General features: G+C 50.2%; 2 protein-coding genes across 2 annotated transcripts in view; both read right to left on the bottom strand.

Annotated features, from left to right (window-relative positions):
• The window catches only part of NUDCD3 (NudC domain containing 3), a 61047-nt gene extending 42602 nt beyond the window's left edge, over window positions 1-18445 (bottom strand). Inside the window, exons 1-2 of the mRNA XM_032763319.2 lie at window positions 18046-18445; window positions 12472-12776 (exon numbers count right to left, since the gene is read on the bottom strand). Coding sequence (XP_032619210.1) covers window positions 12472-12776; window positions 18046-18243 — 503 coding nt within the window. The 5' untranslated portion in view covers window positions 18244-18445. The remainder of the gene's footprint in view (window positions 1-12471; window positions 12777-18045) is intronic.
• Window positions 18446-24631: 6186 nt separating this feature from the next.
• On the bottom strand, window positions 24632-26081 carry LOC142046217 (MAM domain-containing glycosylphosphatidylinositol anchor protein 2-like). The gene is made up of 3 exons (XM_075061954.1): window positions 25964-26081; window positions 25053-25180; window positions 24632-24784 (listed from the first exon to the last, which is right to left on the bottom strand). The coding sequence occupies exons 1-3, from the start codon at window positions 25965-25967 to the stop codon at window positions 24662-24664; spliced, it is 255 nt and encodes an 84-aa protein (XP_074918055.1). The 5' UTR covers window positions 25968-26081; the 3' UTR covers window positions 24632-24661.
• Window positions 26082-27021: the final 940 nt, after the last annotated feature.

The following is a 27021-nucleotide window of genomic DNA, read 5'->3' as shown; positions in this document are numbered from 1 at the left end:
AGTAAGGCACAGATATGCTAAATGACTTGGCCAAGGTCACAGAACAGAACTTAAAGCCAAGTCCTAGGCTAGTGCCCTAACCAATGAGCCATTCTTCCTCTTTAATTTTCTAGTAGAAGCTCTCCAATCACTTAGATGGCCAGTGTCCCACCAACACGTCTGAGAACCAGGAAGTGGTTGAGTTAAGTTGCTAAAAGTTTATTACATTTCAGCATCATTTCATGCAACAGCCACCTTATTGTCTCATAGCACCAAACCAACATTTGCCCTGATTCAAGAATTCCCCTAAAATGCCCATTCCTGTACGGACACAGGAACTCTGCACACACTCCACAAACAAGACAGGCATACTTCGCAGAATGTGCCAGTGCCCAGAGCTCTCACCAACCAGTGACAAAAGGCCCCACGAACTAGCCCAAAAACCTGTCAATAAACCTCTCGGCTCCCCAAACAAACGCACCAATGCTGTTACAGGGCCTGACCCAAAGCCCATCACAGTCAGTGGAAAGATTCCCATTGACTTTAGTGGGCTTTGGATCAAGCCCTTAGTGGCCACCATGCTGATAAACCTTGCCTACACTAGCAAGCTTTGAAGCCATCTCATCACCACAGCAGTAGCCGGGATGGAAGCTGCAATGTGAGCATTACTTAGGCATGTTTCCACTATGTATTACGTAAGTAAGGTTAAATGACCCTATGGTAAGTCACCAGTGTCCCCTCTATGCTACAACCAAGCCAGAAGCCTGGTCACACCAACAGTTGCACGTGGAGTTGCACACCTGTGGGGAATTACCGCTACAATGTTTGCAGGTGCAGGTGCAGCCTTCTGAAACAGCAACGATCCTGGGCAATCAACCCTGCCCATAGTAGGTTTGTAACTACAGGCGCGCACACTGTGTCTGTCAGCTCTGGTCAATAGCCACTGGGCCCTCTGAAGAGCTAGAGGCCATGATTCAGATTTTTCCTTGCAGGATTCTTAGCTACTGCAAAGATTCAGGAGAGAGATTTTTCCTCCATGTGCCAGGAGCTTTCCCTCTTCTCCCCCAACAAGTTCTGTTGGTCAGATATTTGCTCTTTTGAAACACGCTCTCTCGCTCTCTTCAGGTGGTCTTCCACCCTTCTGCTTTGATTTCAAGTTATTTATGGAATGGCTCAGCAGAGTCGACTTGTACTGACATTAAACTAGTTAAAATGTCACCGCCAGCTTCCAGAAAAACTCCACCTGGTCGTCAGTGGGTTTCACTACTGCTGGGAAATTTAGGTCAAGGATAGCAGGACATGCTACTTTTAGGAAAAGTCCCCTGGGATCTTTATTGATCACACAGAGCTCACACATGCTTGGGCTTTAAAGGTCTCCTTTGAGACACCTCCACATAGTGAACTGCACTGGATTCAGTTTTAGCTCCCTTGAAGGATGAAGGACCAAGTAATTCCTGACAGGGTTTAAACCTACAATTCCAAGGAAATGTGGCCTTTCAAACCTGTAGACCCTTAAGCCATGCACAAGGCGACCTAGTCTGAATTTCCCCACCACTTGAATATGGCATTAAAAGGTCTGAATTCTGCTTGGTGATTTTCCACATTGAATTTCTCTATTTTGATGAGCATCGATATTTTAAGAAGGACACTTATGTTTTATTAAAATCAGGTACACCTCTTCCTTCTGCCTCCAGCCCAGGGACTTTTTTGCTTGTTGAAGAGAAACAACAGAAATTTCATAGGTTTGGGGGTGGAGGTTGGTTGTTTCAGGGCCTAATTTTTGAGGCCAGGCACCCAAATTCCTTAGTGACAGGCCATGCCAAGGGGACTGGAACTCCGGATGCTCTTAGCAACCAAGTGCGCAGTTTGGATGCCCGATTAAAGTATTTAGAAATCGCGCCCTGAGTGTGATTTCACAACAGCTGTGAAGGGCTCGTAACTGCACAGCCAGCCTGAGCCGTAGCTAGAGCTCTGGCACACAGGTGACTCGAGGGTAGAGGGAATCTTGTCTTAGAGACAAGTGTTTATCCTCTTTGAAAAACACTTCAGAACTTCACCATCACAGGAGAGGGCCTCTTTCCACCCATTGCAGCATACCAGGTGCCTGGGGGAAGAGAGGATCCAGGCATCAGAGGCCACAGGAAAGGTGCAGGAGAGCTCGCAGAGCAGGCTCCTGTACAACAGGGGGACACTGCTATGCTCAGCAGGGGAACTTGCTGCCTGAACAGGGCAAAGAGAGAACGCAACAGGACAAAGACTCTGCCCTGCAGTACTGATTGCGGTCCCTTGACCTTTTGGGGTCAGCCTGGAGCCACCGAAATATACCATTGATTGTAACTGTAATGGTCGGGTATTTGTGAGTCATCGGTGAATCCGAAATATCAAAGGGCCTTCAGTGGGGAAATTAATGAGTATTAGCTGAAACTGGTTTCTGTACTGTGCAATGCCAGAGCGAGCAGAATGGGCCATTCAACACAGGAATCTGGGCAGCCTACAGCCAGTCCCCTTTACAACAAGTTAACAGTAAAGAGCTGCGGTCAATCCCACTCCTAAATGAGTCAATGCAAAACTTGCCTTCATTTCTCTCCCCTTCCCAGCAGCTCGGGATGGCCATTTGAACTTCACTACCATGCAAGAGTACCAAGTGAAGTAGAACCCCCAACGCTTCTGTTAAGAGCACAGGGAGAAATGGACAAAGGGTCTTCTCCACATGGATCAATTTTCCCTTCTAGAGCGGCTGATGTTGCAAGCGCTTGTGACAGTCAGTTCAGCTTCAGGCAGGCCAGGCTGTTCCTGAGCTGAAGCACTCTAGACTCTCATAGAAACTTTATAGGACTGAAACCATCATGCCCTGGAAACAGTTAATTTCACGCAGATGCCTCCAGGAATAAAAGCATTCACTCTTGGGAGAGCTCACCACATTAACACGTTTCAGTTCAACTTTATTCTGCCTCTCGCTAGGGACAGGGAGTTGGAGAGCAACGAGTGATTTTGTAGGTCACCGCCGTTCCTATCCACCTAGTTACTGGGAAGTTACAGCAGTGAACTTTACCTGCTCAGAAAGTGGCCTTACCGAGTACATCACAAGCATCGCCAGGAGAGGGGCAAAGGTCAGGCTGCGGGGGCTGTGCCTAAGGGAGCTGGGATTTGACACATGCCTGGTTGGCTGGACGGATGACAGGAAGCACGATCTAGCCTTTCAGTGAAGAGTCTCCAAGCCCTTCCTAACAGTCAATGATTAAGGCTCACTTGTGGGGCAACTCCATGATCCCTGGTTTACAGATGGTGACACAGAACAGAAGTTACGTGGCGTCCCCGACGTCACAGGAGATATGTCTGCCCTGCAAAAACAAAGGTGGGTTCTTAGCCTGCATTAGCTAATGTGGATTAAAATAGCAGTGAAGACACAGCAACTCAGCTTTTAACTTCAGCTGCTCAGGTTCAAGCCCAAGCAATTGGCAGTGTAGCATATGCAAAGTGAGTTAGTGGGAGAGCTGAGACAGAACTTAGGAGTCCCCCGTTCTAACCATTCGACAATATTGATTCCTACTGGTCTAGCTCTTTTCTAAATCTCTACAATCCTTTGTTTCCCCTATAGCTCCGAGGGCTTTTCTAAAGCAAACAGATGTCTTGCTGCAGAACCCCCCGGACCAGGGTTTTGCTTTGCTCTGGATCAGTGACCTGCGGGTGACATTCACGTGTCACTGCATTACGAGTTCTCGGGCTGCAGCTGGAAAACCTTTCCCAAGCAATAAGGCACCGTGACTGCTCCCTTGGCTTCTGCTAGGAGTCTCACCGGGAGTCTGTTTTGCTGCTCTGATTCTGGGGCTTGGAAAGTTTCCAGCCACGTATGAGCTACGAAAAGGAAGTGAGTGAGAATTGGGTCACACAGGTGCAGAGATTCGGCAGCTCCGAACTGACTGGTTTGCTCCATTCTTTGCCACGTGCCCCGCTAACACAGGAAGAGCGCTGAGAGCTGTGGCTTCTTGTACTCCCTGCTGCCCACAAGGGAGATAACAGTTGGGTAGAGTCACCATGAGTTGAGCCAGTGCAGGAGCCCTGGCCACTGGTGGTTAGAGGCCCTGGTCATCTTTTTTCTCAGGGCCTCTCCCCGCTGCTGCCACCATCACTGTGGGAGCCTGGTATTTCTCGCTGCTGGGCCCACGCAGGCTGCCACCACCCTAGTCCCTCTCCTCGCCAAGAGCACATACCTCTCAAGATGTAACACAGGATTTAACTCACTAACCCTGGACTCACATCAGAGTGGGGCCAGAGCCATGGGCTGCCCAGGGTACAAAGAAGAGCTGTGCTGGGTTCTCTCAGTCTGCCAGGGGAAGGAAAGTGTGGACCCCATCTCCCAACATTTTCAAATTGCAGGGAGCTGGGGCTTGATTTCTGAGCTTCACGAGGCTCCAGATCCCACAAGCTACTGTGGCACAAGCTGAAAGACTTTGACTGCCACCTGCTCCCTGAACTTCAATCACAGCCAGCAACCAGCTTCTGCTTCTTCTATCTCCTCCTTTTAAGCCTCTCATCTTTAAACGGGTCTTTCCATCCTCCATAGATCCTGTAGCGTGGAGACCATCTGTTTAGCTGAGCCTGGTAGATGCTGCTCCATCCTTGCGCCCGAGAGCAGTGGGATGGAGTGCAGCAGCCATGCAGCAAGCTCAGCCCTGAGTTCTGCTTGCTGGTAACCTATCACACCTCCCCACTGCGTGTGCACCCATCCCTCCTGCACGTGTCTCACTTAAGCTCCCCTTCTGCTCCCTTTCGCACTAGCCTCCTCTCTCAGAATGGTGCTCCCAGTATTAAGCATAGCCCCCAGCATGGAACTGACATAAGGCTGCTGGGCCAGAGGTGCCGTGCTCTGTGCAAGAGCAGAACTGGTGCGAGCCTCTAGCTTTACGGCTGCTCAGAGCAGGTGGGAGATTCACTTGCTGCTACTCCTTCCACACTCACAAGACCCACCTGGTTTTGCTCAGGCACAGAGTAATTCCCTGTCTGAGCAAGAGCATTGTGAAACTGACCAGGACCCACTTGGACGCTGCCCCTCTGCAGGCACCAGTGAAGCAGTGCTGTGTGTGGAGGCGAGAGTGGGAGGGGGAACTAGGTGTTCCTAGCTTCTGTTTGCCAAAAGCTGAGACTGAGCGACAGGGGATGCATCACTTGATCTGTTCATTCACTCTGGGACACCTGGCATTGGCCACTGTCAGAAGACAGGACACTGGGCTAGATGGACCTTTGGTCTGACCCAGTCTGGCCGTTCTTGTATAACTATCCGGAGAGAGAATACATAAGAGGGAAGATGAGACACCCACCATCCTGAACCATATTTAGACTCCCAATGATATTCACTTCACTCATCCTCCGGCCATTGCTGGGTCTCTATGGCTTTCCAAACAGCTGTGTGGTTCTGGAAATTAACTAATTCCCAGAAAACACTGGGAAGCAGCTTCTTCTCAAGAGCGTCTAGCCCACCGCACAGTGATGAAGCACTAGGTCAGTATTAAAGTTCAGTCTCCTGGAAAGAAGCACTTGGAGAAGAACTGAGAGCCAGAGTCAAGAAACATAAATAGAACTCAAAGGCCAGACTGCACTGCGGCACATGTGGGAAGCCGGGCACTATTTTGAATGCTATGTGGCAAATGTATGCAGAGCCAAATCCAAGAAGGGGGCTGGGTGAGAAGGGAGATGCTCAAAATTAGGAGCTGAACTCAAGCAGCATGAATGATGAAGAGAATGGCTTCTCGGAGCAGATGGGAATTGCTTGCAAAGAAGGGGGAGGGGGGAATTCACCACCCTGTGCAAGCCACATGGCTGCAAACTAAGTGTTCTTTCCCCTGCTATGATCCTACAGGAGCTGGAGACACCTCATCATGGGTGGGGTAGTGTCCATATGCCTGACAAAGCCCCCCAGGGATCAGCAGGCCCATGCTGGGGAGATGGACATGCCCTCTGTCACCTGCACTGACTAAGCCTAAGATGGTGCTGGTTCTGTCCCTTAAGGGCTCGGCCTTGCCCACTGCTGCATGGGAGCACGGTGAAGTGAGGACATGGGGCACAAGGGAGCCTGATCCTGATTAATGAGAGGTGGCTGCAGCCAGGCTACCCCATCTCATTGCTGCAAGGACTGCCAAGGGGGAGTGCAGAGCTAAGCGCTTTATTTGCATGAGCGCGATCAAAGCCCACGTTGCCTCAGATGTGGTCATTCCACGCTCAACCGAAAGGGAGGAGGTGGGAGTACCAAGTGGCTTGAGATTTAGGAGAGAGTAACTGACAGGAGACGTGCTCACGAGATACCCATGGACTGGAATGGTGGGTAGACACAGGCAGAAGTGCCAGGGAAACTTCTGCCCTGCAGTGGGGCTGGGAATGGCCTGCATACGTGGGTGGATAAGAGTTGCACTGAAGACACCTTCATCATAACAGAGTCTGTCAAAGTACTTTTCTGGCCCCCATTCCCACAGTATCTGAACCTCATCATCTTTAACGTACGTACTCACACACACAAACACACCCCTATGGGGAAGGGTCCAGCTATTACCCCCACTGGAATTGAGGTCCAGAGAGACTAAGTGACTTGCCCAAGCCTCTTGTCCACACAGTCCCTGGCAAGCGCCTATTCGACACTATCCAGAGAGCAGCCACGTAAAAGCCACGACCATACTGAGGCAGTTTACAAGAGGCACCGGGATGCAAGCCCAGGAACCCAGGGGCTCATCCAGCCGGGATGCTAAATGCCCTACTTTTACACGGCACTAAAGTTTGGGGAACTAACACGTTTGGCTTTTTCTTTATTTTTCCCCCTGAGAAGACAGAAAAATATTTGTGTTTTATCTCATTTTTTGCATTCAGCTAGCTGCTGGGGATGCGCATTATTCATAAGCTCCTACTAACCAGGCTGGTGGCGCTGAATTTTGTCAGGGGGCGGGGGTGTGTGTGCAGAAGGAACTCACTCTTTAAATTATTAACAGCCATTATCTGAGCGCACGTTCCAGCCCTCGACATTCTTTCAGGTGACTGCAGCGCCACCCAGAGGCAGACAGCACTAGCTACAATCAGCTTAGCAAAACAGCCCTATTCAGATTCTGCAAGCCAGGAATCTTGATCCCAGTTATGAGCAGCCTCTTTGAGCAGCGGGCACTCCTGCAGGACTTTGGGCCTGTGAGCCCTTATCCAGTGAATCTGCCGCTCCTCACCCGGTTCTACTGATCCCTGCAATGACACAGCCATGCACACATTTGAGAGGAGGTGGGGAGAGGGTTGTCACACAGGGGGTTTCAATGGGTTCGGGGCTGGGTATTGAAAGAGGAGGAGATCCAGTCTAGCTGGCAGAGGGGCTGCAGAGACACTGCTCCTTAGGTGACTGCCCTGAAGTAGCCCTTCTCACTCAGCAATGTCAGCAGAAAAGTTGTTCAGCAAAGCCTGGCTTTCCAGAGTGAGAGCAGGCTGAAGAATGGCAGCCCAGCATCTCGTACTCTTCCCTACAGACAGCTGAATATTCCTCTCCCAACAAGTGTGACCGATTGATGCCCATTACAGGGACCACGCACAGGATGAGGTATTCATGACAAGGCCGCCTTGTTCTTGGATCTCCCCGTCACACACTACAGGGGACTGGAAGATCCAGGCTGCTAAAAGAATTTCCAACGCAGATACTGCAACGCCATGTCTGCCAACACTCCCCATCCCTGAAAGAGTGGCTTTTCCTGAAATTGCCCCAAGTGTCACTCCTCTGAAGGGGCAGGCTGTACTGAAAGAAGCTGTCTCTCTTCCTGCTTTTTTCACTTTGAGTCATTCTTTAACAAACAGGACAATACCCACCACAGTTAGCCTCAGAAAATACAACGCTGGAGAAGCCCTACAAAATCAGTTCCCTTCCAAGCTTAACCACACTCAGTCAGTGTAGTAACACTAGCCACGCAGACCTCACACCAGCCAGGAGCTGTAGACAAATTCATTGGCTCTACTGTAGAGTTCCCTAAAGATCCTGAAGGCTCAGCCCAGGTCATAGATTCATAGATTCTAGGACTGGAAAGGACCTCGAGAGGTCATCGAGTCCAGTCTCCTGCCCTCATGACAGGACCAAATACTGTCTAGACCATCCCTGATGGACATTTATCTAACCTACTCTTAAATATCTCCAGAGATGGAGATTCCACAACCTCCCTAGGCATTTTATTCCAGTGTTTAACTACCCTGACAGTTAGGAACTTTTTCCTAATGTCCATCCTAAATCTCCCTTGCTGCAGTTTAAGCCCATTGCTTCTTGTTCTATCTTTAGAGGCTAAGTTGAACAAGTTTTCTCCCTCCACCTTATGACACCCTTTTAGATACCTGAAAAATGCTATCATGTCCCCTGTCTTCTCTTTTCCAAATTAAACAAACCCAATTCTTTCAGCCTTCCTTCATAGCAGTGGCATTGAAACTACAGCACCCACTAGACAGCCCAGCTCGTTTGCTGGATACTTAGCTCAACCACACTGTTTAAACACCTGACTGTCCCATATGGGATGGAAGCTCCAGGGCCAGCCCTTGAACACAAATTTATCAGGCGGTCAACAGGAGAGACACAGCTGGTCTTCGACGTCATGAGGTTGCACAGAGAGAGTTTGTCCCTGATCTCCCACACTATCGGACTTAAGACACTCAAGCCAACAACTTCAATTGCTCTTGGAATCAGTGCTGCTCACAGAACCCAGCTTTAGCATGCTCATTCCAAGCCTCTCAGCTAAATAGGTGTGGGCCTGCTCTTTTTGTCTCTCCAACAGACACTGCACCCATCAGCTCACACACATCCACAACAAGATGCATCTTACGCCCACTGCGTCAATCTCCTTCCCTTAGTATCGCTTCTAATTTATCTTGTTTATTTTCCCCAGTCCAGACATGTGTTCATAGGACTTTTTTTTTTTTTACAGGGCCTTAAGCGCCCACCCTTAAATACTCATTACTCCCAGCAACTACTGTCCTTATAGCAAGAGGACAACTCAGAAAGTCAAACCTTAGTCCTACAGACTTAACACAATCAATCTGAAATTAAACCTGAGTGCTAGTAGCTTGCATTCAGGTCTTTTTTGCACAGATTTAATTTTTCAAATGTATTTTTAGAAAAAGTCAGTTTTAGCCATGCTAGCCAGAGTAGCGGCTGCACGGCAGGCTCAAGGGATCTGCCAATTCTAATAGGTTTTTTTGTAAATTTCATGCTAGCGAAAGGTGCCAGACTGACAGCCTGGGAGAATGAAGGTTTTATGCACAGGAGAACTATAACTCTGGTAGCAGAACATCATTCTTTTCTTCCGTTCTCTTTCTACTTCCCTGAAGCTCGTGTTCCTTTCTAATCTTCCCATCCTTACTGCATTTGGTCCCACATGGGAATAACCCAGCAGCCCCCAGGGTGCACTCCTGCTTCACATCCTCTGTCCTAGCAACCAGGAGCAGAAGGCCACCTGGTTCTTTTTGTGGATCAAAGATGTCTTGAGTCAGACTCCTCACTAGAATCAAGTTGATCAGCCTCTCTCTTTCCAATGGCCTTTCCTCACTGGCCTCATTCATTACCGACATACATCATGTTTACCCAGGAAACCTAGAGGTGGAAGGCTCACTGCTGTCACCAACCCGCTCAGTGACTTGGTTCCAGCTCCCAGGGATCACTCTGTCCCATTCTTCCACTTGGCTGCTGCACAAACTCAGCATGCAAGCTACTTAGACTGTGCTGACAAAAACACACTCTTCCAGTTGCCCCATTCTGAAGCACCAAAAGGCTCCGCAGACCTATCTGTAGCGCTCCTAAAAGGAAAGCCACTCCAGACACTCATCAACACAACCAGCCCTTTCAGCTTGTTTCCTCGTTACACGCATGCCAGTCCTGCTGCAAAACCGTGCCACGCTGGAAGCGGATAAAATCAACACAGCCCACTGTGCTGGAGAAGCTTCCTCTCCACTGCAGCCAGTGCATGTACAGCAGCTTTTCAACCTGCAATAAGCAGAGGTGGGGGGAATAGGAGGGAGCTAGAGAGACTTTACTTCAATGCAAGGCCTTTTGCTTTTCATGCCTTTCCTCTACCAAAGAGATAGCATTTGGAGACAATGATGCAAGGACTTCACATAATCCTTTGCCTGCAATATTCTGATCTGCTGATGAGGGGATGGTCCTGCCAAACACACTGTTGCTTGGGTAGAAATAGGAAGAAAAAGCACAGCCAAGGCGGGGGGAACCATCCTTCTCCATCTCTGGGAGTCCCGGTAGTGTTCCATCACCCTTGGCCTACCTTTGGGTGGTGGCTCTGCTCTTGAGGGATGCCAGGGGATTGAAAAAGAGCCCAGCCTGCTAAGCTCTGAACTCTTAGCACCCCCAGACTCATAGGAATGAAATGGTCCGTGTGCTCTGGGTTGGGGACGCGGGGCACAAGGCCATGATATGAGGAGCTGGACATTTGCCTTCCACCCCCAATAACGTTTTAATAGACACAATATAAAGTAACTAGAGAAGCAGGGAAGGCTATACATTCCGGATCCACAACCCATACAGCAGGTCTCTCAAACCACGGGAAAGGTACATAAAAGATCTCACACACATACCCCACTATAAGAGCCAAAAAACACAGAGTTATGGTAATCCTTTTCTTCCGTTCTTCTTTCTTCTGGCATTGTCTCCCCAGAGAGAAACATGGAACATTCCCATCTCTGAGGATTAGATGGAAGTATTCAGCCCAGAGAGACTCATGTGTGGCCTTTAATACTTCATTAGCCTGGTGTCTTATTAATGCTTCTTTGCTGTTTACCATTAATTTAGTGCTGCTGAAAGCTACTGAATGGATACCGGAGACTGACAGCCCCTGTCACAGGGACAGCCCAGGCAAGAGAAGTGCAAACTGCCCCCATCTAACCAGCCTGACATTGCTGTGGCCCATTCAATCCTTGGCATCTCTTAGGGGGATGTCAGTAAAGGGGACCACACAGGCCCCGTTATGAAGTGGACACCTGTCCATTAATTATCATACTGAATTTCATTTCGCAAAGGCAGTTAAAGAGCCACCAGCTGGTAACGATTTTCACTCATTAATCTGCTCTAGATCTAAATGGCTGATCTAGAGGCAAAATGCTTTGTATGCCATCATCTGTTCCCTGTACCATCCAATCCCTCTCCACCATCCTCACATCCCATGGTCTTTGTGGTTTGTATGGGATGGGCAGGGCAGGGCAGGGCAGCCAGCTATCCAAAGAACTTGCCCTGATATATTCCCAGCAGTAGCTGTGCTTCTAGATCATTCAACATTCTAGAACAGCGCCTCCAGAATGACAAGTGGGTATTACCTGGAGCAGAGCCCAGCTGAAACAGACACAGCTCCTCCCCACAACATCACTCTAGGAAAGGGGTGACACTTTGACTTAGCCTTGCAAAGGGTCATTTGCCATTGTTTTAGGAGATCCCAGGCCAGCAGAATGCTCCTCACTCACACAAGTGTAACAGACGTCTGCGCAGAGGCTTTAAAAACTGGCCAGTTCAAAAATGAAGAGATTCCAGCTTTGCTCTGGAATGTATGCGCTGGCCTTGGACTGAGCCAGGTCGATCTTCCACAGGGGAGTGAGAAACCCCAAGGAACAAAAGAAAACAACTTGACCTTCTGGTCCCATTGACACTGCAGCTCATATGAAGGAGTGAAACAATCAGCTTTATATATGGTTTGATTACTCAGCTGGTGTGCACCCAGGCCTGCAGCCTAGGCTGGGACAAGGTCATTTGTTTTGCTGTGCAGTTGGACCCTAACTGCGCTGGTATAACCAGTTTGGCTGGTCCTCCCTGCTCCCAGTTCTCTGCATGGTAACCTCCCAGAGTGCACTGCCCCATGTGTGTCTGCTCTCAGTGCATAGTCAGAGTGTTCAAAGCGGACTGAGGGAGTTTGAAAGCGATGGGAGTTGGGTACCTAACTTCCCAAGGCATTATGAGACAGCTGCCCAGTTTTTCCCTGAATGCACAGATCACAGTCAAGTAGAAGAGTCCGTGGAGATGCACAGGTAGCACCACATCCCATATTGGAAGAAAAGATGCTTTGTGGCCTTGTCTCGACTGTGTGTGACCTGACCGTGGGGGAGGAAGGCCTAGCGACCTGGCTGAGCAAACAATTGTACTGCAATGTTGTGAAGAGGGAGGTGCTAACAGACCACCTCCACTGCTTAGAGGGAAGAAGAGAGCAGATAGACTGAAGTGCCCAAAAAGGAGCAAAGGAAACCGAATCTGAAGGCTTTGCTATGCTTCTGTGAACCCATGTCACCTCCTCTGACTGATGGGTCTGACAAGGCTGGGGCTGCCCTGTGTCCACACAACACAATTATCTCTGTTGGGAGAATCTAAACACCACCCTGGGGAAGTGCAGCCTTCCCGCAACCCCATCACCTTGTGAGCTAGGACTGAGGACTAGACTCTATTCAGAATGAGCTGCTTAGGCTTGCAACGGACACAAGGGAAGTACCATAACAAGAAACCCTTACTTGGGCAATGCTGATGGCTGGGACTCCACTGCGGCAGCTGCTCCTGGTGGCCCTGAGGCCACAGAGCCCTCTGCCACTTCAGCTGTCTCCTCTGCTGCAGTGGGCTCATGAGGCCTGGCCGCAGCACCATCATCTGAGCCAGGGACTGGTTCTGGTGCCGAGTGGATCTCAACTTCCTGAGCTACAGCAGGCACGTTTGTCCTCTCTGCTGCCCCTTCCTCCTCCCTTTTCCTCATCTTCTCCACAAGCTCCCGCTGCCTCTTCTCATCATCCTGACGGGCCAGGTGTTCAAAGCTCTTGAATGCCTGAAAGAGATAAAGCCAATCAAGCAAATAAGCAGGCAGCCAAGCCATCAATCCAGAGCTAATATGCATGTATCTCAGAAGTAGACGTGGTGCAGGGTTTGCACCTTGACACTAGAGGCACTGATATAGTTCAGTTATAGCACTGCTTCTAATAGGAAACTGGTGACAGAAAGCAGGCCTGCCTGGAGCAGTGAGCTGACAGATTCTTTAGGCGACACAGGAATAAGCAAACGTATTCTTCCATTTTCTGCGGACTGTGGGGTCATTGCTCTGAGGCAGCTCACCATGGCTGCAGTTACCCTGAGACACATACACCGTGCTCTCTCTCACACAAACAACATTACATTGGTTCTCTCTCTTTTTTAATCTAAAACAGAAATGGGTTGGGTTTGCTTTGTGTGTGTGGAAAACAGAATGGGAGGCCACTGGGGGAGGATGGGAGATCAGAAGAGAGGCCAAAGGAGGGGTGATTAGAGAAGTCAGCAGCTTCCAACCTGCACCATGCCTGCCTTCGTCTTCAGGTGCAATCTCACCACTCCCCAACCCACTTGGTCTTGGCTACTTCTCCAATTGTACCACCTCACCCCTACCCTAACCCCACACTGGTTCCTCCCCTCCAAACTCCCCAGTTCACATGCTCACTGGGCTTTTGTTCTGAAATCCATACCTGCTAGTACTGCTGCCTGGTCAGGCTGGCAGAAAGCTGACGAAAGTAACACAGCAACAGTTCTAGAGAAGTCAGCAGTTCTGGGAATATACACTGGACGGAGGAGCCAGGCTACAGGCAGACTCAGCCTGAAGGGCAGAGCTCTCTCAAAAGGAGTGACATTGCCACCAGCAGCTCCTCCGGAGAAGCATTAGGGCAAAGAACACGTTAGTGCAGCCACAGTCTGAAACCAGGCACTGCCGCTCCAAAAGAATCCCAGCGAGTGACTCACATGTGCTATTCATAGAGACCCACCCGGCCAGCTGCATTTCAATCATGAAACACAAACCAGCCCAAGGCAGAGCATTCAGAGACAAGGCTCAGACCGTGCCCTTTAAATCAGGACAGGACCCAAAATCCTGAGCTGAGAAGGGAGGGTGACCGCTGAACTGGTCTGCAGCACAGTACCATTGGGAGCAGTGTCTCAGCTCTGAATGCCCATGGCTAGTGGAAAGAAACAGCATGTCCTGGAATTGACTGAAGCCGGAGCCCAGAATGGCCTCTCTCTGGGGAAATTAAGATTTAGGCTACTGTGCAGTGGTTTGTACTCACACAGTCATTAGACCTGAGCTATTCCTCAGGGGGGAACATGACACAGTTTCTCATTTAGAAGATACGGCCTGTTGAGGAGAGAATGTGTAACACTTACTAGTCTGTCACCTCATTTGCTGCTCCACGTGCACAGCAACTTACCTACCTAATTCCTATTACAGGCTGCAGAGCTCTCCAGTGGAGTCTCCAGGCACCCTCACCTTTGGGCGCTCACAGGCTACAAGTCCAGGGACTAGATTCTGTACTTGCCTTGGGTCACACAGGACAAGCAGGGGGAGGGCAAGGGGGCTTTATATCTCCTTTGCACACACAGGATTCTGGGCTGCCCCTGCAGACAGAACAGCCCCTAGCATGAGTTAAGACATCCCCAGGGTCTGCTCTTAACTTACAGAAGTTGGCTACGGTTGTTGATGGGCTTCTCTGAAGTTCTGAATTCTTGGAATGACTCCCCTTACCATCTCTGGCTACTCGCCAGCAGTCTCTTATGGCAGGGGCTGCACATGGGGGTCGCAGAAGGCTGTCTATGCTAGCACTGTACTGAAGATATTCCCCAGGGGGCTGTTTTGCCCCCTTTCTGCCATCAAAGCAGCGGAGACAGGATCTGAACCCCATAATGCAATGTTAAGTTGCAATGCATGATGTTAGGACCCGAGGTCTCTGCAGATCTCAGTGCTCTGTCAAAAGCAACGGCAGCTGCACTCTGCTCCATTTTCTGGAAAGCAGGGATGCTGCTCTCAAGCTGCTGTGGTGAGAGAGGCAGCGGCCTTAGGAGGACAGAGAGTGAGTTGCTCTGAGTGGCTACTGCAGCTGGACAGGGAAGCACAGAAGTACAGTGACACAGCTTCCTTGTGCACTCCACCATCATCAACACTAGTATAAGCCCACTGCCTATGTGGTCCCCTCATGCCCCTTGGCTCCTCCCCCTCATTACGGTCCTGTTTATTGAAACATGATCTGCAAAGGAAACAATGGGCATGGGTTTTGTTTGCTTCTTTATGCTGCCAAAAGCCCTGAAAAGCCAACTGTTTACTCAAAGAGGAGGTTACCTGGGTTTTTTAACTGTCTTTTTGAACATTAGAAATATCAGACATTGCCTTCCCTGGTTTTCCTGGAGAACTGCTTGGAGAACTAATGAGATTACGACATCACAAGAGACCCATAACCTGAGCAATTGAGAGGGAAAGGGATTGTTAGGCAGACTGTTTAAAACTCGTTAGTTTGCCTCTATTTTTGTTTATACCAATTTAATGTAGACTCCTGTGAAACACTTGGAGTGAACGCTCTCCCTGAAAAATACAACCTGTCCATTCCACTGGGGGATGAGAAAACTCCCACACTAGTTCTCTGGTCCTCCAGCAAAAGGCAAGGAAGGCAAGGCTTCAACCTTAAAAACAAGAAGGAACAAAATAACTTCCAGGTCTCCTTTGTCTGTCATGACTCAGTAATAAGACACAAATCCATTTTTGCTCCTCTCTGCAGTTCACTTCTATGCTGCTTTGCCTGCAGCTCTGGAGTACAGCTCCAAGCAGAGAGAGCTTTCTCTAAAGCAAGGTGATTCAAACTTTCCACAGCATCACTGACTTGGCCACTTTGCAGGTTGGGTATTTTAGATTAGTGTCTGTGCATTTATGCCTTCACATAAACACCATACTAAATGGGGCTGTGTTTATTTCAAATGTGCACTTCCAGATAAGGCATGCTTGCCCTGCACTTCACTGGAACTCTATACTCAGCACTAAATTGTTAATTGAAAATTAATGCACATGTGTAGCAGGCAATTTCCAGTTCCTTAAAACGTTATTATGATAAGAAATACTTAATATCTGACACTTTTCTAGGGGCTTTTATGAGTCCCAGAATCCTTTGCAAACATGCACTGAGCCATACAACACGCCTGCAAGGTAAATAATTAAGATTGTATTTTAACCAGGGGAGGGAATCCACTTGCTCAAGGCCACAAAGCAAGTCAGTGACAGAGCCAAGAATCCAGTTCCAAATCTCTTGAACCATAGCCCTTGGCTCCAACCACTAGCCAACACTCCTTTCAATCTTACTTCGATTGAAATAGCCTTGGGTGAGGGAACTTTTACAGACTATTGATTTCTAAGACATCAAGCTCAGCTCTGTAATGCTGTATGAACAACAAACCTTTCAAACCAACTGGTAAATATTGACTCCTGATTGATTATGTATGCCCCCAAATTGACATTTAAAATGTAAGCTACCAGTTTTTTTTGAGTATAAAAAAAACTAGACTGTAAAAAACCAACCAGGTCTTCTCCTATCTCCCTTACTCGGATCACCCATTGAGCCATTTTTGTTTTAAGCATTCCAAAGAAAGCCTGCTCTCAATGTGCCCATCAGCGTAGACTCCAGAGCCAAAAGGCTGAGGCCAAGCAAGGCGCATTTCAACACAAAATGAGAAGGCTGAGAAGCTCGGTGTGAAAAGCAAGGCTTAGAAATAGAAAGCAAATGCTGAAACCTAGAGGAAAGGTCTTCGACCCCACCCTCTCAGCCAAGCTATGGTCAGATCCACACACTTTTCCCTCCAAAGGTCTCTCTTAAATTCCCCTCCTTCTCTGTCAATATCACTCTGACTTCTCCTCTTGCCTTGGCTACTGCAATCACTCCCTGTCAGGCATTTTTAAACACCAACCGTATCCCCTCCAATGTGTGCAAAATGTTACTGTCAATATCCTCTCTCATGCCCTTTCCTCTGAAGAGTTCATCCACCAGGTGTCATTCCAATGGCTCCCCACTGTACTGTGCATCACATTCCAACTTCTTATCCTCTTCCATCACGCTGCCCTTGCCCACATCTCTGAAGTGATCCTTCATGTGCCCTCCTCTCCAACAGCAGCACCATCATCCTCCCTTCGTCTCTTCTCCCCAAACCTATTTGCCCACACACCTTTCTCTCCTCACTCCAATTCCTCCCAAAACCTCATGATGTGGAACCTCTAAGACATGACAGAAGAACGTAACCTGCAAATAACAAAGGAATTAAACAATCACTGTACTGATCAATCTCACCATCATCCTTCCCTTTTCCCTTCACTCACCATCCCCTTTGGGTGTTTATAGTGCTCACTTGTGTCATGGCACACAGACTGTATGCTCCCCAGGGCAAGGCCCGGGTTTTTATTTGGTTGTGGAGTTGCAAACATTTTTAGAAGCTTGAGAAATAAATACAAATAGTAACTCCACCCTTTGCTAGGGAGTCACTGGCCATGTGCAAACTGCTCATGTAATACAGCTAGCCCCACTTAGGCTCTGGTGTAAGAATGCCACTAACCACCATCACATGCCACCACCATCACATGCATCTGACTGAAGTGGGTATTCACCCATGAAAGCTCATGCTCCAATATGTCTGTTAGTCTATAAGGTGACATGTAACTCTTTGCTGCTTTTACTAACCACCACTATACATCATGAGAACAACTGATGAAGGGCTGATCCAACCCTCAAGGCGGCAGTGTCATGAACAACAACAGTTATACTCTGTGAGGGAAACCGACAAGGATCTATGCTGGTCCACTCAGATTCTGATGTGAGAGAGTCATTAATGCAATGCTGTCCCTATCCTGTCAGTTCTCTCGGTTCATCCTGGACTAACAGGGCAGAACTACACTGGTGAAGTCACCATGGGGAAGCTGGAAGTTCTAGCAGCTGGGACAGAGAGGGGCTTGGGGCACTTGCAAAGGGGTGGGAGGCCCTTTAGGACTGTGGTACAAGTACTTTGGCTGGATCTTTGTGCCAAATTGATCAGTGAAATGGTTAACGTTAGCACCATCTGTTGGTTTCAGGGTTCAGCCCCCTATTGACAGGCATGGCCCACTTCACACCTGCCCGATCCATTGTCTCGGGCTGCCTGCAGACTCAGACGTCAGTGACCCCCTGGCCGAACTGCTCCTCTTACAGCCAGGAAGCCAGAAACTCCGCCTGGCTGCAGGGAAGCCGGGACCACGGCTGCGCCCCGCGAGAGCCCCTGGCAAGGCCCCGGGTTACCTTGAGGGCGATGCCCTGCGCCACCCCGGGCGGGAAGCCCAGCCGGTCGTCCGGCCGCAGCAGCAGGCGGTAGAAATCCGTCTTGCGGTACAGGAAGCCGAAGAGGACGCCGAGGAACTCCTGGACGTTGCCCACGTGCTGCAGGATGCCCAGCAGCGCCTGGTCGTACATGTCGGTCATGGCAGGAGCCAGGTCCATGGCGGGGCCCCGCAGGACTCGGGAGCAGCGAGGGGACCCCGCGGGGGGGGAGGGGCTGGGACCCGGAAGCGCGAGGACGGGGTTGGCCCCGCCGAGTCTCTGGGGCGCTGCGGGGAAGGGAGGCTCCTCAGGGCCAGACTCCTCCGCTACCAGGGCAACCCAGCTTCCTCCTGCCAGGCACTTCCGGTCTCGCTGGACACGTCCCGGCAGCGACTTCCGCTCGTTCCTTTCGCTAAACGCTCCGGCCGCTAACCGATGCCGTTGTCATAGGGACACGCCCGCAGATCATAGAGTTGAGACGACGAGCTAGAGCGTCGCAGCAGCGCGTGACCGATTTGGCCGCCATCTTGATAGTGGCAGAGCAGGGGCGGGGTTCCAGGGATTCACTCTCCTGGGGGTAGGGGCGGGGCATTGTGAGGGGCTGGCCTGGGGGCGGGGCATAATGGGAGGGGTGGCCTGGCGGGTTGTGGGTGCCCTAGCTCAGGGACTGCAAGCTGGGGGTCAGGACCCCTCAGGGGGCATGAGGTTAGTACGGGGGGGAGGGTCGCAACTGGTCACCCCCAACCGCCACTTTGCTCCCAGCATCTATAATGGTGTTAAATATATAAAGTGTGTTTAATTTATAAGGGGGGTGGGTCGCACTCAGAGGGGTGCCATGTGAAAGGAGTCACTAGGGCAAAAGTTTAAGAACCATTGGGCTAGATGGTTAGAGCTGGGAGCCGCTGTTGGAATGGGGATGGCCTAGGGAATTGGGGACGGGGCGTAGGAAGGGGGGTGGACTGGAGGTTGGGGGAAAGGGCATTGGGTGAGGCTGCTTTGGGGGCATTAGGGGAGGGCATTGGGATGGGGCTGACCTGGGGAAGCAGGGCTGGCCTGGCCCCCAATTCTCCCCAGCTGCACCTGCCTCCCAGCTTCACTCTCATTCTGTAGGTGTCATTTTTCACCCCATCCCAGACTGGTCTGCCACGAGGCACCGCCCCAGACAGGGCCAGCCTGTGCCTGAGTCTGCAGAGAGCCTGAAACAGTAGCTCTGATGCGCATCTCCTGCCACATCACTGTCCATGGATGTGTTGACTCTGGAACAAAGTCTATAGAAATGAGAACACAGAACGGCTTTGTTGCTCGGAAATGCCTTTGAAACTTTGTTTCTCTCTTTCTATTTATTTGCCCACAAATTTCTGCTGGGCTTGCTGCAGGGCAGGGACCCTGGGGGACACAACTGATGCTATACAAAGCCCTACAGTCAAGAATGAGGACTGAGCTCTACTCCTATGCAGACAGCGAGGTAGAAGATGAAAGGAAGCGCTGGAGTCGCAATGGCTTTTTTTCACATAGCACGGCTCTTCCCAAGGCACAGAGGCAGGAACTTCCCCATTCATCTCAGTGTTAACTCTGAAACATAAAAATCCCCAACGATGGGGGATTCCAGACTGTTCAGCAACAAGCCCTTCCTGTTTTCTGGATCCCACCTGCTATGGCCCAGTATCCCCATCCATTGCTCCTTGTGCAGCCCCGCTCCCATCGGCCCAATCCACTGGCCTGTAGTTTGCTGTCACTTCTTGCCCTGGTACCCATTTCCCAGGTGAAATAGCTTCTTGGTTGGAGCCTTATCCCATCAAGGGCAGAACAGCCTGGGTTCGTTACTGATCCCTTTTGACTGCTCAAGGCCCTTCCTGTTGGACCTGCTTCATGGTCACTCCTTTCCCCAGCTGGAATACTGCCGCTGTGCTATAGCTTCATGACTGTGCTCTAGCCACTCTTCCTCCAAGCCATGTGAGTCTCCAGCTGATGCCGTCTCCCCACACTCTACATCTCCCTCCTGCAGCTTCACTAGGTGTCCCCCTCCAACAGTTCTCACCTAGCCACACCTCTCCTGGCCTTCCCTGTGGTTCTGCACAGCAGCCTGCTGGGACCCCACCCAGTTGGCTTTATCTAGCTTCCTGGGCTGCCCCCAGACTGCTAAGGCAAGGAGGAGTTGGCTTAGCTATAATGTGGGCCACGCCATGATCCCCCACCCTCATACCCTTTAAAAGATCCAAGGAGGCATCAGCCCAGGTCAGGAACAGATTTACCATGAAACAAACCATGTGGTGGCATGGGCCCCCCAACAATAGCCCCCCCAACATGCAGGACAAATATCTGACAACCTGCCCCCGACTCCCACCTAGCAGGGCGCAGGCAGGCAGGCTGCCTGCATGCCGTGGGCAGTGGCCCCACACCGCTTCCAGAAGTGGCCAGCAGCTGGCACATCACTATGTGCCCCTGGCAGGGGGAGAGGGGGAAGGAGGTGGCCCTTCTAGGTACGGCTCACCACCCTAGGGTTAGGGTTCCTGTGGGTCAGGGTCCCCACCCTAGGGTTAAAACAAACCTAAGTACATCCTCACATAATGCCCAGTTGTCACAGAGTCCCCGGATGATACTCTGGAACTGCTCCCCACAGAGCCAGTCAGGACTTTGGGGACCCTTCTCTCCCCTGGAGCAGACTATCTTAAGCAGGGGTGGCTCTAGGCATTTTGCCACCCCAAGCACAGCAGGCAGGCTGCCTTCGAGGGCGTGCCTGCAGGAGGTCCTCCGAAGCTGCGGGACCAGTGGAACCTCCGCAGGCACGCTGCCGAAGGCAGCCTGCCTGCCGCTCTTGCAGCGCCGGAAGAGCGCCCCCTGTGGCTTGCCGCCCCAAGCACGCGTTTGGCATGCTGGGGCCTGGAGCCACCCTTGGTCTTCAGGGCAAGAAGCTCATATGGCTTCACCTTCCTGGGTCTGCATATACCCCTCCGTCCGCTTCCCACAGTGAGTCCACTCAGGTGCGGTCCTGGGGAATTCAGAGGGTCCTGCACACACCACCAATTTGCAGTCAGACATGAGAGTTCCCCTGCGTGCTGCCCCCCCCACACTTATTTGCTGCAGGCAGCCCTCCCCGTGCTCCCCTGCCCCAGCTCCTTCTGCCTAAATACCAGCGGTGACCGGGGGGCCGAAAATCCAGCCACCGTGCTCACTGCTGAAGAAAATGCTGCCCCCCAAATCCTAGTGCCCTAGGTGACCACCTATGTCACCTAATAAGTTGCACTGGCCCTGTGTATAACACCATGCTCTGGTTGTCCCTAAACCTCTGCATGCCAGAAGCTGGGACTGGAAACAGAGTGTTGATCCTGTTCTGTTCATTCCCTCTGAAGCATCTGGCACTGGCCACTGTTGGAAGACAAGACTCTGGGTTAGATGGACCCCTGATCTGACCCAGCATGGCTGTTATTTAAGTAGTTAATGTTAGGCACCTGGGTTTGAACAATTTTGTCTTTGTGGACATGGGCACTGAAACAGGAGTGCCAGAATGAAGCAGGCTAGAGGGCCATGACCCCATCACTTTTAAAAGTGGAAGGGCTACACCCTCCCTCTTTACTGACTGTAAGGGCAAGCGATGGGGAGGGAGAGGAGCGAGCAGGGCCAGGGCCATGATTTGGGCACAGTGTGCCCTCCCCCACTTCTAGGGAACACCCACTGCTCCTGCATGGAAAGATCTGACCTTGTAAGGGAGCCAGCTATACCTGTGCCACTGTGAGAAAGAAAATCTTGGCAGGTACCAGAGAAAGTGGAGGGACTACAAGCCCATCCCCCTTGGTGCAGGATGCATGTTACTGCACCTGGCAGAGTCCCGTTAGAGTTTCCTCAATACTACTAGGGAAGATGAAAATGAGCCAGATTCTTCCCTGACTTATCCTAGTGTAAAACTGGATTGTACTGCATTTATTCTAGATTTACACTGATGTGCACAAGATCAAAGTTGGTCAATAAGCATGTTTACAAGCATAGGCACCATCTTTTCCTCTTTCCTGTGAGTGCTTGACCTCCCTCTGAGTCTGGTCCCATTCCAATGCTTTCCCCAAAGTTCCTGCCTCAACTCCTTCCCCAAATCCCTACATCTTCCCCAAAGCTGCTCCTCCCAGAGCATGCTAATATTGGGTAGGAAGCGCTGAGAGGTAGGTGGAGGAGTGAGGACATTGCACGCTCAGGGGAGGAAAAGTGGGAGGGTTAGAGGAGCTTGGCTGCCAGTGGGTGCAGAGCACCCATTAATTTTTCCCCTTGGGTGCTCCTGCCCCAGAGCTAACTCCTGAGCTAAGCCAGAGGTTCTTACACTGGGTATGTCTATACTGCATTTAAAAACCCATGGCTGACCTGTGAGCTGACTTAGGCTTATGGACTGTTTGATTGGGGTGTAGACATGCAGGCTTGGGCTGGAGCATGAGCCTTAGAACCCTCTCAGGCTCCTGGAGCCCAGGCTTCAGCCCAAGCCCGCATGTCTACACTGCAGTAGACCAGGGATAGTAGAGAACATGGGAGCTAAGGTGTTTAAGACCCTAGCACGGAGAGGGCTAATCAGATGCAACAGTGCATGGGGTTGAGGGGAACCTGAAGCTGTTGGTATGGGTTCACCTCCTGCCAGTGTGCAGAAATTCTAGCTTTGTGTCTACATGGAAGGAGAGTTTAAAACCAGGTCAGCGTCCTTGTTTTATTCCATAAAGCCAGTCACTCTTTGCTAGTTCAGACACGTGGGCAGGGGTTAGTTAATACAAACTAGGAACACTCAAACTCCAACACTTTACCCCATCTAGACAAACCCTGCTGAGAAACAGGCCCTTACGGTTCAAAACATTGTAGCTATTCTGGTACCAGTCCCTTGATTTAACTAGCCTGTTTAGTGACTAGCTCCACTGGAGTGTAGACAAGGCCAGGGCTATTGGATTTTGTCAGAGTATCACTGTGTGCCAGCAGCTTTGAACAATGGCAGAGGGATGTAAGCTAAGCCAAAACTCCCACCCCCTGCAGGCAATCTCACTGCTCTGAGCAGAGGAGAAGCCAAGTCTGCCTCTGACAGGTCCCACTCCAACATGACTGGCTGGAAGCTAGGTTAGCTGCCCATGCTCTCCAAGACAGCTCTAGATCTGGGGAAGAGGCCAGTTCTTGTCTCCTCAGTTCCCTCAAAGTTCAGTTTGAGTAGAACTGAGGCACTCGGCAGGAGTGTGTTGATTTTCGAACCCCTTCGAAAACCTGAACATTTTGGAAGATTCTCCCCCCACATAGTACTGTGTTTGAGAAGACCCCTTTGTGAAAAGGGTGAAATGGAAAAAGCTGAAACAGGTCTGTCATAAACAGATAGACAGGAGTTAATGTCTCTTCCACCTGTAAAGGGTTAACAAACAGTGACCTGCAACACCTGACCAGAGGACCAATCAGGAGACAAGATACTTTCAAATCTCGGTGGAGGGAAGCCTTTGTTTGTGTTTTTTGGGTTTTGTGTTGTTCTCTCTGGGATCTGAGAGTGACCAGATGTACTACAGGCTCTCTAATTTTCTGTGCAAGTAGAAAGGGGGTTTAGTCTTTTTAGCTGTTTCTCTTTATTTGTAAATGTGTAGTTTGCTGGAAGTATTTTAAATTGTATTTCTGCTGGAGGAGGTTTTCTTTCTAGTGTCTATAAGCTGAAAGACCCTGTAATATTCCATCTTGAATTTACAGTGATCATCTTTACTCTGTCTTTTATTAAAAACTTTTTTTAAAGACCTAATTGATTTACCACCCCTGTTAATGCTAAGGTATTGAGTCTGTACTCACCAGGGACTTGGTGGGCGAGAGAGAGGAGGCGGGGAGAAAGGTAAATTTCCTTTGTTTTAGATTCACAGAGCTTGAATCTGTATTGCCTCTGGGTGAGGGGAGGTGGAATCCCTCTGTTTTAAGATTCAAGGACTTAAAATCACTGTCTCTCTCTCCAGGATAACCCAGAGAGGAAAAGCCTGGGAGGAGGGGAGAAGAAACCTGATTTCTCTGTGTTGTGATTCAAGGAGTTTGAAGCACAGTGATCTCCTGGTGTACCCAGGAAGGGAAAGATCTGGGAGGAAGAAAGGAGGGGGAAGGGAAATGGTTTATTCCCCTTTGTTGTGAGACTCAAGGAATTTGGGTCTAGGGGTCCCCAGGGAAGGTTTTGGGGAGACCAGAGTTTCAGGCACGCCAAGTCCTGGTTGGAGACAGCTTATCAGATCTAAGCTGGTAATTAAGCTTAGAGGAATTCATGCTGGTACCCCATTTTTTTTTTTGGACTCTAAGGTTCAGATTGGGGCTAGATGCCATGACAAGGTCTAATTGCTCTTATGCCAGCAATGAGTCCACCCCCACTCCCCCACTGCTGAGGAGATAAGCCACTCAACTGAGTGCCTAAGCTTCACCTCCCCACTGTAAGAGTCCAGCTGTCCTTCCTCCCAGGGACACCCACCCAGTCATCAGAAACTCAAGCTTCAGTCAGCACACAAACCTCTCCAGGGCTGATGTCCCATGTGCCAGCACCCAAGTTGACCAAGGTTTGATCAGTCCAGCCCCATGTAAGATTCTGGACCATTTTGCATTTTAAAAAGGTTTATTTAGTTGGTTGCTCATTTCACTTTTTGTATAAAGCAATCAGCTCATCACAGCCTCCCTGACACTCTGCCACACAGACAGACAGGTCATCAATGCCAACGTCACTCCCTGCATCCGGGCCAATGACGCCTTCCACCATCACCTGCAGGAGGAGAGAGATGTCAGTGGATAATGGCTTTGAGTTGGGCTGCATGAGTGCCAACAGCAGGAAGTTGTGTGTTTATGGCACATACCTAGTTCCCACAGCCTTCTCTGCTAAGGATCTGTAAGTGGCAGCAGAGTGGGTACAACTTTTCCCCTTGAAGCTACCAGGCATCTTCCTAAAGAGCCTCCTGACCACCGCTATATGGCTTCCTCCCTCCCCACCCAGAGATAGCTGAGACTTAAGACCAACCCAGAAGGGCTCTCACCTGCAGCTTCTGTGACACTGACGTCTCCACACCTACTTGATGCCAGTCTCTGCCCTGCTTCCCCTTGGCAGACCAGATTCTGTGCCACTCAGGGGCATCTGCCAACTTGATATAGATGTTTATTGTGCCTGGTGAGAGAATTCAAGCAAACAACTAGTGCCAACAGGCTATGGACTCTGATAAAGGCCAGTAACAAACCAAATGTGGTCTCTGTCCCCTCCCTAAAGCCCCCTGCAGATGAGAGTTATGGGCTAATCATAGTCACTTCCACCATGTTGTAGCTCAGGTATAAAACAGCAAGTGTTTAGCTAGTATAGTGGCCACCACTAGACATACCATGTGCTTACACCAAAAAGCCATCATGTGCATGGGACACATGATCACCTAGACTAGGGGTTCTCAAATGTCATTGCAATGTGACCCCCATCTGACAACTGAGACTAAGGAAGGGGCCAAAGCTTCAGCCCCAGGTTGGGGCTTATAACCTCAGTCCCACCACCCAAAGATGGAAGTCCTTGGGCTCTCCCCCAGGCAGTGGGGCTCAGGCTTCAGCCTTGGACCCCAGCAAGTCTAATGCCAGTGCTGGCAACCCCATTAAAAAGGGAGTTGTGACCCACTCCGGGGTCCTGACAGTTTGAAAGCCACTGATCTAGACACAGGCTTAGGCCTCTGGGGGAGCTTTTCCAAAGGCCTAATATGGGAAACATCTGTTACAGCTCCAGACAAAGCCATGCAGTCCTGTGCTGAGAATTCAGGGGCCAGTCCTGCCCCACCTCCTTTCCCCAGCTGGGAGCCCTCAGCCAGGATGTGGTAGAGCAGGTGCTTATTAAGACCAAGGTTGCTGCCAGTGTATTGATTTAGTCAGTTTTACATTCTCTCAAGCCTTGTCAGAGGCACAAGGCCAGGCTTACCCATGACAGAGCCCAGGGGGCTGTACCAGAAGTGGATGCATCCAATCCTATGCAGGATGGGGCTGATTAGAGAAGTCTTATGTCCTGTGGTTTGTCTGGCAGAAGGGGACTTCAGGGAGATGTAACTGCCTGGTGGAAGACAAGTTGAATCAAAATGTAGTAATCCTCCCTGATTGCTTGCTACCATGGTAGGAAGAAATTCCCTTAACAGGGGAGGGGCAGACAGGCCAGGTGACAGTGCATGTATACAAGATTGAATGAGGCACATAGAAGAGCTGGTAATTCAGCCATGTATGGGATTAAGGGTTTTGTAACCCAGAAGTGCGAATTTGCATCCTCCAAATGGCTTTAGGGTTAGACTTCCAGGAGTCTAGTTCCTGGCTTGTGGTGGGTTGAGTATATGGATACTGTAGAAGTCCCATTCCGTTTGGAGAGGTGGACACCCATAGAGGGCATCTGTCCATGTTAGCACTGCTTGTTCCCCAGGGATACTAAGTTTTAGCTATTAAGTGAGCTGCAAAGGAAGTTAGGGGATGGTTCATGCCTTGCATTTCTTTAGGATGCATGAAAGCCTCAGAACTTAGAGATGGAATACCAACTCTGCTAGTCACTGATCTTCACTGGTTTTGCCTAGGGTGACCAGATAGCAAGTGTGAAAGATTGGGACTGGGGGTAGGGTGGAGGAAGAGTAATGCTGCCTATATAAGAAAAAGCTCCAAAAAATCAGGACTGTTCCTATAAAAATTGGGACATCTGGTTACCCTAGTTTTGCCAGGGGCCCTCTGGGAAAGTCTCAGAAGTTAGACTCCACATCCTGCTTTCTACTGTGTGGTCTTAAGACTTCTGTTCTCCAAATGGAGTCAGAGGATAGTTGGGTTACTTGACTCTAGGGTTTTGTTAGAGTCCCTTCTATTCCCATTGCTCAGCTCTTCCACCCTTGCAAAAAGAAAAAAACCACACACACGACAGGACTGAGGTCAGAGAGACTAGGACTGAGTTGTACCAGCTACTTTGGTCCTCCCAGGCCTAAAACCAAGTGCAAGGCTGGGCACTTCCAG

The sequence above is a fragment of the Chelonoidis abingdonii genome, chromosome 2 (genome assembly GCF_003597395.2).
Source record: "Chelonoidis abingdonii isolate Lonesome George chromosome 2, CheloAbing_2.0, whole genome shotgun sequence".
In the NCBI taxonomy this organism is placed as follows: Eukaryota; Metazoa; Chordata; order Testudines; family Testudinidae; genus Chelonoidis; species Chelonoidis abingdonii.
The sequence above is the reverse complement of the archived record's forward strand: the minus strand, read 5'-3'. Positions and strand labels throughout refer to the sequence as shown.

What these genes read in the sequence shown, in the direction of transcription:
- LOC142046217 (XM_075061954.1), bottom strand. An exon ending in CAGTGTCACAGAAGCTGCAG is followed by an intron (nt 24,785 to 25,052) that starts GTGAGAGCCCTT and finishes CTCCTCCTGCAG; the next exon opens with GTGATGGTGGAAGGCGTCAT.